Genomic DNA, 8785 nt, shown 5'->3' with positions numbered 1-8785 from the left:
TGTACTTGCAGTTTTACTCTCAAGGTTGTCATTGCTGTCTGGGGTAACGGATGAAGCATTTCCAATGCCGGACACTGTATCTGCATCCTTCATGACTTTGTTTTGTTGTACTTCTGCTACTTCTTCTTCTCCTTTCTTTTCCTGTCTATCTATGTCTATGTCATCCATCAGGGTCAACTCACCAGAGACCTTAGCCTGAGCCTCCTCACACCTAAGACTGTGAGATCCAGAGACAAAGGATGCTGTAATGACAACTTCCCCTGCATCTCCGACAGCTTGTGCTGCAGCCTCCAAATTCAAAGACACAACCTGTGCAGGATCCTGGTTTTTAGCCTGGATGGAGTCCTCAGTGACAGCTGAAATCACAGCTTCTGTCTCTTTCTTTATCTCTGCAGAAGTTTGTTTGCTAGGATCAGTTGTGGTTGCATGTGTTACGAAATGTGGTTCTTGCTTTACTTCTGGTTCTGTACAAAGAATGGTTTTGGTGATCTCTGTTTGGGCTTTGGGAATGCTGTCTGGGCTACCAGATGAAGCACGTGCAATGCCGGACTCTGTATTTGCACCCTTCAGGACTTTGTTTTGTTCACTATTGGATGCATCAGACAATGCTAAAGTCTGATCTAATCCGAGGACAAACAAAGTACCTTCTTCTTCTCCTACTACTTCTTCTCCTTTGATTTCCTGTCTATCTATGTCTCTGTCATCCATCAGGATCAACTCACCAGAGACCTTAGCCTGAGCCTCCTCACACCTAAGACTGTGAGATCCAGAGACAAAGGATGCTGTAATGACAACTTCCCCTGCATCTCCGACAGCTTGTGCTGCAGCCTCCAAATTCAAAGACACAACCTGTGCAGGATCCTGGTTTTTAGCCTGGATGGAGCCCTCAGTGACAGCTGAAATCACAGTTTCTGTCTCTTTCTTTATCTCTGCAGAAGTTTGTTTGCTGGGATCAGTTGTGGTTGCATGTGTTACGAAATGTGGTCCTGGCTTTACTTCTGATTCTGCATAAAAAATGGTTTTGGTGATCTCTGTTTGAATGTTTGTCCCTGATTTACTAGCCTGCAAACCAGCTTCTGTGGAAGTTTGTTTGGAAGTAAACATTTCTGGTTTTGTGCAAACAGCAGCAACCCTGACAGACTTTGTATCAGGAACCAACATGGTGATTCCTTGTGCAGTATTTATCTCTGGTTTAGATGCCTTGAGAACAGCTCCTTCGTCTAAACATTGGCTAATCTGAGTATTAACAATACATGAGTTTTGCAGATCACAATTTTCAGTGTGAACCACAGGGCTCCTCATTTTGTTGATTGTCGCACTGATGGTCATGGATTCCCTACTGGTCCTTTCGGGAAGAGCTCCAGTTCTCTGGTTTTCAGACTTGTGGAATGAGCCCGTCAGATTTGAAGTGTTAATCGATGTCACCGGTGAACTCTTTGCTTTGCTGTGGACCCTGAATGACTGGACTGTGGTTCGTGTGCCTGAGAGTGGGTCAACTACAGGTGTTTGTCTGACAGTCTGGATGTGGCCTCTAGAGACAGTCTGAACCTCCATCATTCTGAGGTTTCCTCCCTGAACACTGACTGTTTTGTTCGTGGTGACGTTTCTCCTGAAGGCAGAAGGGCTGCTTGTAGCAAAGACAGATGTGATGTTAGCCGCAGAGTTTGACTGAAGACTTGAGACCCTGTGAACAACAACAAAAATAAAGACAAGAAGAATGGAAAGAACAGAGCTGAAGTTATTGTTCAAGGCACAAAATCATGATAAGAAGACGCCAACACCAACAAAACAAGCCTGGGTTCACTGGTCCTGTCATTTCTCAATAACTTCTCAGTACATATATTAAGTACCCAATAACTTATAAACATTTAGAGGTGTATGTGGTTGTTGTTTTCCAGAATAATTTCTTTGTAAGAACTGCAAAGATCCAGTTAAAAGAAATACTGATGTATTTGTTAGACACCTTCTTCTTCTTATTTGCTGCATTGCATGTTTAAATGGAATTCACGTAATGGAGTGGAAATACTCTTACTTTGGTAAAAGAAGGTTAAGCTACCATTTAATGAAAGCGTACCAGCTGAACACTTCCTCTATTATCCTGTAATTATATAAGGCTCAATGCAGACTACTGGATTACACAACAGTACAGTAGCTGTACTGCTGGTGCTCTTTATACAAAATACACCAAAATAAACATTATTCCATCACATAATGACTTACAAACATAAAGAAAAACAACACAATTATCAATATATGATATTAATATGTTGATATCATTGTGATATTTGCTTTCTTTGTGTTTGTCGATCATTTGATTATGTTAGTGTGACATCAATATACCAGGCTACATAAGAACGTTTTCCTTTTGGAAGCTAATCGGCTGGAACAGCAGAAAAAACAGTTGTGATTTAAAGTCTGTGATTTACAGTAAAACATGATGATGTCAGAGGTGGATGATGTCAGACACTGAAAAGCACTGCTTTTATTATTGTTAGATTTCCATCATCATCATCATCATCTCGTACCCCTGATAGTTCGGTCCATCCAGCAGCCTCCTGTAGTCTTGTATCTCGGTCTCCAGTCTGCTCTTGAGGTCCAGCAGGTCCTGATGGTCTCCAGCCTGCTGAGCTGCAGCCTGCAGCACTGAGTCCAGGTCTCCGCACAGACCGTCTGCCCTCTGCTGCAGGACCGCCAGCTGCTGGATGAAGGACTCTGTCTGCTCCAGACCAGAGGCCTCCAACACCAGGTTCTACACAGACAGACAGTATGTTCGTGTTGTGTGGATTGTGGTCCTACTTCTTAATGAGAGCTTAGGCTTTTGTTCGTGTTCAGACAGCAAACTGAAGCTCATGATCTGTTTCATATAAACACACCTGTAGCTGTCAGTCAGTACTGTATGTCTCTGTGAATACAGATCAGGTTGCAGCAGAAGGCTTACTGGACAATAATTTGGTCTCAATAATTTCTGCAAAGAAACGCTGCGAGCAGGGTTCGAACCTGCGCGGGGAAACCCCATTGGATTTCAAGTCCAACGCCTTAACCACTCGGCCATCACAGCTCCGTGATAACAGCTGACCTTCATACACAGCAGCTGATCCCAACCTCACTGTTAACTGCATCAGAGCTGGATTAAGTTACTGCTACTGCTAACACATTTCCTACTGCTGGGGGCTTTTATTTTGAAGCAGTCATAGGAAACACAAGGTATGATTGATGATCCATGTGGAAGACATGGGAGTAAAGACGCCGCGTTGTTCTTGTATATCAGTGTAGAGCATGTTAGTCCTGCTGAAGTAGGAAAAATGTCAAATCAAAATGTTTCCTTTTTACGTGACAAGATAAAAGTCTTTTAGGACTAACAGACGTGTTTGCTAAACGTAACTCTGATTGGACCACCCCTGTTCAGGGAGGGGTTTAGCGAATCATCAGTTCTCCCTGTTTAATTGAAGTTTAGTAGTTTTATCTCACCAGAGCCTGCAGCTGTGTCAGCTCTTCTTCCAGACTCCCTGCTGTTCTCCTCAGCTCCTCCAGCTCGGCCTGGACGACCTCTGACCCAGCTGGAGGGTCAAAGGTCACCTCCGGAGAACTCAACATGGACATCTGAACACAACACGCCTGATGAGATGTTGTTTGTACACATAGTACATCCACTCAAATGAGAATACTGGTGACAGAGCATTTAAAAGGCATCATTTTCATCTGTTTGGTTCATTTGAAATAAGAACGTGCTGTAGATGTTTGTCTACCTGCGTGGTGAACCAGCACTGGTTCTGGTTCTTGTCGAGCAGCGTCACACCTGTCTGTCTCAGGTCGTCCAGCTGCTGGATCAGGTCTGATGACTCAGCAGGCTGCATCTCCATGACGACACCCCCCGACACCTGGGCCAGGAGAACCTGCATGTCCTGGACAGGTAGACAGGAAACATGATGTAGGTACAGTTTGTTCATTTGAATAATCCAGGTGAGTTTGTTATTGTTTTACCTGTTGGTGTTGTATCTGCAGCTCCAACAGCTCTTGTGTTTGATCGTTCAGCCGACTCTGGAGTTTTGGCAGTCTGTGGACCTGTAGCTCCTCCTCCAGCAGCCTCAGGTCGCTAAGCTCCGCCTCCAGACAACCGCGACGCTCACGTTCCTTTTCACACCTGTTCACACAGCAGGGGATGATGGGATACGTGCGCTCTGTATGTGTGTTGAAGGTGTGAGGATCTACCTGACGCTGAGGTCGAAGGCGGTGAGCTCCGCACCGAGCAGCTGCAGCTTCACCTGAGCCTGGGCGGAGAGGCAGCCACCGATCTGTCAGCGAGAGACACGGACATCACCTGCATGAGGCCTGACTGTATTTAGTAGAAACACTAGTCTGAGTTTATGACTCAAGTCAGAATTTAGTCATGAATCAAGAAAGACTTAACTTGTGACCCTCACTTGGCCTTTTGAGTTGGAGCGACTTGGATGCTCTTCAAGTTATAAACAACGTGTGCAGATTATCAACTCTTTACTTTTACTGACCACAGACTTCAAAATTCAAATGGCATTACGTTATGATGACTTGTTAATGTAGGACTCGGACATGTTGCGCTTGTCTTGGGACTTGTTGGTCTTGACTCTGAACTCGACTTGGGACTTGAAAGCCTCGACATGAGACTGGGTGGTGACTCGTCTTCGTCCCACCTCTGGTAGCAGAAACATAGAACTACAGTCGTGTGAGTGGCGATTTAAGAAGAGAGATTTGTAGAAATGTGTTTAATTACTGTTGTTGTGTTTAATTTGACGGTGCTGAAGTTGTTGTCCTTGAGTTGTCATATTTATGATCCCGTTTGATCGTGAAGTTACTGGAATATATTAAATGTCAAGTGAGTCTCAGACTTCTTTGTGTTCAGAGATGGTCTGTCATTAATGGAACTTTCTGTTATGTTTACAGGACATGTTGACATTCAGCTTTCATCTCTGACATTTGAATCAATGACATTTCAGGTGTGAATCAGACTCGTCTCAACCTGTCTGACCTTCAAACAGACACACGGCATCCTGACGAGTCACAACCGGCCTGAGACGCTACGCCTCCGATGAACATCATCCGTTTACCTGCAGGGCTGCCTCTGGTATGTGCCTGGCCTATATTTAGTCTTAATTTGGCATTTATTTTTCCTTCATTTGGTCTTCATTTGGTTTTTATTTGGTTTTTATTTGGTCTTAATTTGGTTTTTATTTGGTCTTAATTTGGTTTTTATTTGGTTTTCATTTGGTCTCAATTTGGTCTTAATTTGGTCTTTATTTGGTCTTAATTTGGTTTTTATTTGGTCTTAATTTGGTTTTTATTTGGTTTTTATTTGGTCTTAATTTGGTTTTCATTTGGTCTTAATTTGGTCTTAATTTGGTTTTTATTTGGTCTTAATTTGGTCTTAATTTGGTCTTTATTTGGTTTTTATTTGGTCTTAATTTGGTCTTAATTTGGTTTTTATTTGGTCTTAATTTGGTCTTAATTTGGTTTTTATTTGGTCTTTATTTGGTCTTAATTTGGTCTTTATTTGGTCTTAATTTGGTCTTTATTTGGCCCTGGTTTGGTTTATTCATTTCTTTGTTGTTTTTGTTAAACTGTGAAAAACTGAGCATCAATAAAACAAATATTTTTATTCCCTTCATCCTTCAGATTCGATTTCTGTGTTGATATTTAATCAGTTTAATCAATTAATACATTTAAATTCTTAACTGTTCAGATGAAAGAAAAGTAAAACCAAGACTCAAAATATATTTTTCTGTATTTGTTATTGTATTTTCTTTTCTTTTTCATTTTTCATTTTCATTTAAAGTAGAAATGTATATAGTATAGTATATAGTATGTATAGTACATCATATCATTCATTTTGACAGGATTTGTGTGTGTGTGTGTGTGTGTGTGTGTTTACAGTGTTGGTGAGCTGACCTGGTCCTGCAGCAGGGACGCTGTCCTCAGGTGTCCATCCAGCTCTCTCAGCTCTCTGGGACACTTCCTGTCCAGCTCCTTCTGGATCTGATGCTCCAGCCTCTGATTGGCTGCCTCCAGACACTGGACCTGTATCGACCAATCAGCAGATACAAGCAATAAATCAATTATCAGCTGTGATGATTTCTCAGGCGACTGCGCCTCTTTTTGTTGTTGTGGAGATAAGATGTGTCTTCAGGCAGCCTGAAGGCCTCTAGTCTGTCGTTGTCTTTGTATTCAAGTGTCACGTTTCTTCCAATGAAGATAAAACGTAACGCTGCAGCTTGCAGTCATATTTTAGAGCCGCAGCTCACGACCTTAAGATGAAGCAAAGTTAGTCGTGAAACACAAGAAAGATGCTTCATTTTATGGCTTTTTAGCAGTGATGGAAGAATTATTCAAACATTTTACTTAAGTAAAAGTACTAATACCACACTGTGAAAATACTCCACTACAAGTGAAAGTCCTGCGTTCAAAACCTGAACCTGAAGTAAACATATGTTTAAATAGTTGATTTTGCTGAAGAAGAGGAGAACGAGCCTGAGTAAATGTACTTAGTTACTGTGCACCACTGATTTTTAGTTTCAGATTACAAAGTTTACAGATTACAGCAACGAATGGTCGTGGTCAGTTTGGTTTTGGTCTGTTTGTGCTGCTGCTGGATCCCTCAGGGGAACGATTTTGCTTGTCCTACCTGCTGCAGGTATGAGGCCAGCCTCCGGTTCAGCTGCTGCAGGGTCAGTTTCTCTCTGGACAGACAGAAGCTCCTGCTGTCTGCAGCCGCAGCAGGAGCTGTGCTGTAATGCACCAAACCTCCAGGTCCACGATGAACACGGTAACCCAGAGCTGCCCGGGTCGCCCTGCTTGCACGAAGAACCTGCCACGGTGTCATCTCACCTCTCACTCACTTTACTTTCTACGTCTGGATATCACATCTGGACTCGGCTGTCCTCCTGAACGTGCACTGCTGCGTTAAAGTGTCCTTTTCTGCAAGTTAAGATGTAAATGCAGGTCTTTCTGTCTTAATCTGCAGCTGTATTTCTAAATCTCTGCCCTCAGCAGCTGTCTAAACTCCCCGCTGTGGAGCTGAAGCCCTCAGGTGTCCCAGAGGGTGTTTCTATCGCAGGTGTGTCAGGACTTGATGGAGCTCAGGTATAATCTGCATTAACCTTTAAATCGTGATATTTAGAACAGGTTTTGGCAGGACGGCAGGACAGCAGCCCTACCCTCCAGAGTACTTAAGTTAACAACACGTATGAAATCAAAAAGACAGTCAGGTTTTCACTTGCACGGCAGATGTTCTGGATCACTGAGTTCTATAACCCGAGGGTTAAATGACAACCTATCAACTATTTTATTTTTGCAGGTCTGATTTCCCCAATGATTCATCTACAAATCATTTTATGAACAATGGCTTAAACAGAAATAACAAAGGCAATAACAAAATGATCATAAGGAATATAAACATTAATAGCAATGTGATTTTTGACACTGTAACTGTACAAAACTCCATTAAGAAGCCAGATTTCTTTACGTTTTCCTGCTCTTTAAACAATAATCAATAATCACTTATGAACCTCAGTTTAATGTTGATGTTTCTGCTGCTGCTGGATCCATCTGAGAGAAGAGTACGAAGGCTTTTGTGTGTTTTCACTTCATTCGTCAAAGAATTAAAAGCAAATCAAAAGAGGAGAAATCTCATAACTAACACAGTACTTGATTCAGTACAAGTCTCCATTGAAAAATTGGTTACTTTTATGCACTCTTGCTTTTTAATGAATAATTACTCTTCACTTATAAATCTCTGTTTAATTTTGGAATCACAAAACACCGTGCTCAGTCAGTGCAAAACTCCATTGACAAATCTGCTACTTTTATGTTGTCTTATTTTGTACAATTTTGAGGTACTTTTACATTACTTGCACATTTCAATTTCTGGCTATTTTATACTTCTTCTCCACTACATCTCAGAGGGAACTCGTGTTCTCCACCCTGAGGCCGACGGCACAGGGTCCAGTCCATTAAAGCCCTTCACACCACCTAGGCTGAAATATATGTATGCTGTAGCTGTCCTTCTTGTCCTTGATCACTTTTGTATTATGTGTGCACTTTTTCTGATGTAGATGGACTTGTGCAATTGATGGGAGATGTATTTTCTCACTGCTGTTTTTTGCTGTGATTTTATATATTGTGATGTTCAAGGCAAATTTCCCACTGAGACAATAAAGTCTATCTTACCTTATTCTACTTTTTTACTCCATTAATTATCTGACAGCTGCAGTTAGTATATAATGTAGTAAAATTAGCTCCACCTCGACTAGCTACATCAACCTATAGATAACACTTTGAGATGGGCCATTCTACACTCCAGTACTTACATCATACATCATAATATTCCTCTTCTTTTACTTAAGTTAGATTTTGAATGCAAGACAGAATATTTTTACATTGTTGTACTTTTTCTTAAGTAAAGGATCTGAATACTTCTCCCACCACTGCCAGACACAGCTGACTCAGAAAAACTAATTATTATTACATTATCATCAATAACTATATTATTATATACATATTTTTCTTTTTATTCCAGCTCCAGGCATTGTTGAGGTTCAGGCTGTGACCAGCAGAGGTCGCTGGCGGGCTCACCATCTAATCTGAACTCCACACACGAAGCAGAGACAGCAGCCAATGAGAGATCAGTAGCCGCGGTCCCAGCGCCTGCGCATTTGAAGTATGATAATTTTTGTTGATATGTCTGCAGCTGGTTTTTAATGATTATTTCTGCTGATTTTAGTGTTTCACTGAGCGTGCCCCCCCGCGGTCCGGTCTG

General features: G+C 41.8%; 1 protein-coding gene and 1 non-coding gene across 2 annotated transcripts; both read right to left on the bottom strand.

Annotated features, from left to right (window-relative positions):
- Positions 1-2491: 2491 nt before the first annotated feature.
- LOC139300054 (keratin, type I cytoskeletal 19-like) lies at positions 2492-6850 on the bottom strand. Its single transcript, XM_070923030.1, has 7 exons — positions 6653-6850; positions 5920-6048; positions 4210-4292; positions 3982-4141; positions 3747-3893; positions 3469-3600; positions 2492-2749 (listed from the first exon to the last, which is right to left on the bottom strand). Exons 1-7 carry the CDS (start codon positions 6848-6850, stop codon positions 2492-2494), a joined length of 1107 nt encoding a protein of 368 aa, XP_070779131.1.
- On the bottom strand, positions 2977-3058 carry trnas-uga (transfer RNA serine (anticodon UGA)). The gene has a single exon. It is a non-coding gene; the product is annotated as a tRNA-Ser (tRNA).
- Positions 6851-8785: the final 1935 nt, after the last annotated feature.

This window comes from Enoplosus armatus, chromosome 17, assembly GCF_043641665.1.
Source record: "Enoplosus armatus isolate fEnoArm2 chromosome 17, fEnoArm2.hap1, whole genome shotgun sequence".
Taxonomy (NCBI): Eukaryota; Metazoa; Chordata; class Actinopteri; order Centrarchiformes; family Enoplosidae; genus Enoplosus; species Enoplosus armatus.
This window is presented reverse-complemented; position numbering and strand designations above follow the sequence as displayed.

Bases quoted from the DNA above. Each gene is read 5' to 3' on its own strand.
- LOC139300054 (XM_070923030.1), bottom strand. From the start codon at position 6,850: ATGACACCGTGGCAGGTTCTTCGTGCAAGCAGGGCGACCCGGGCAGCT. The intron at 3,894-3,981 runs GTAAAACAATAA...CAGGACATGCAG, and splicing joins TGCAGATACAACACCAACAG to GTTCTCCTGGCCCAGGTGTC. The intron at 2,750-3,468 runs GTGAGATAAAAC...CTGTCTGTGTAG, and splicing joins TGACACAGCTGCAGGCTCTG to AACCTGGTGTTGGAGGCCTC.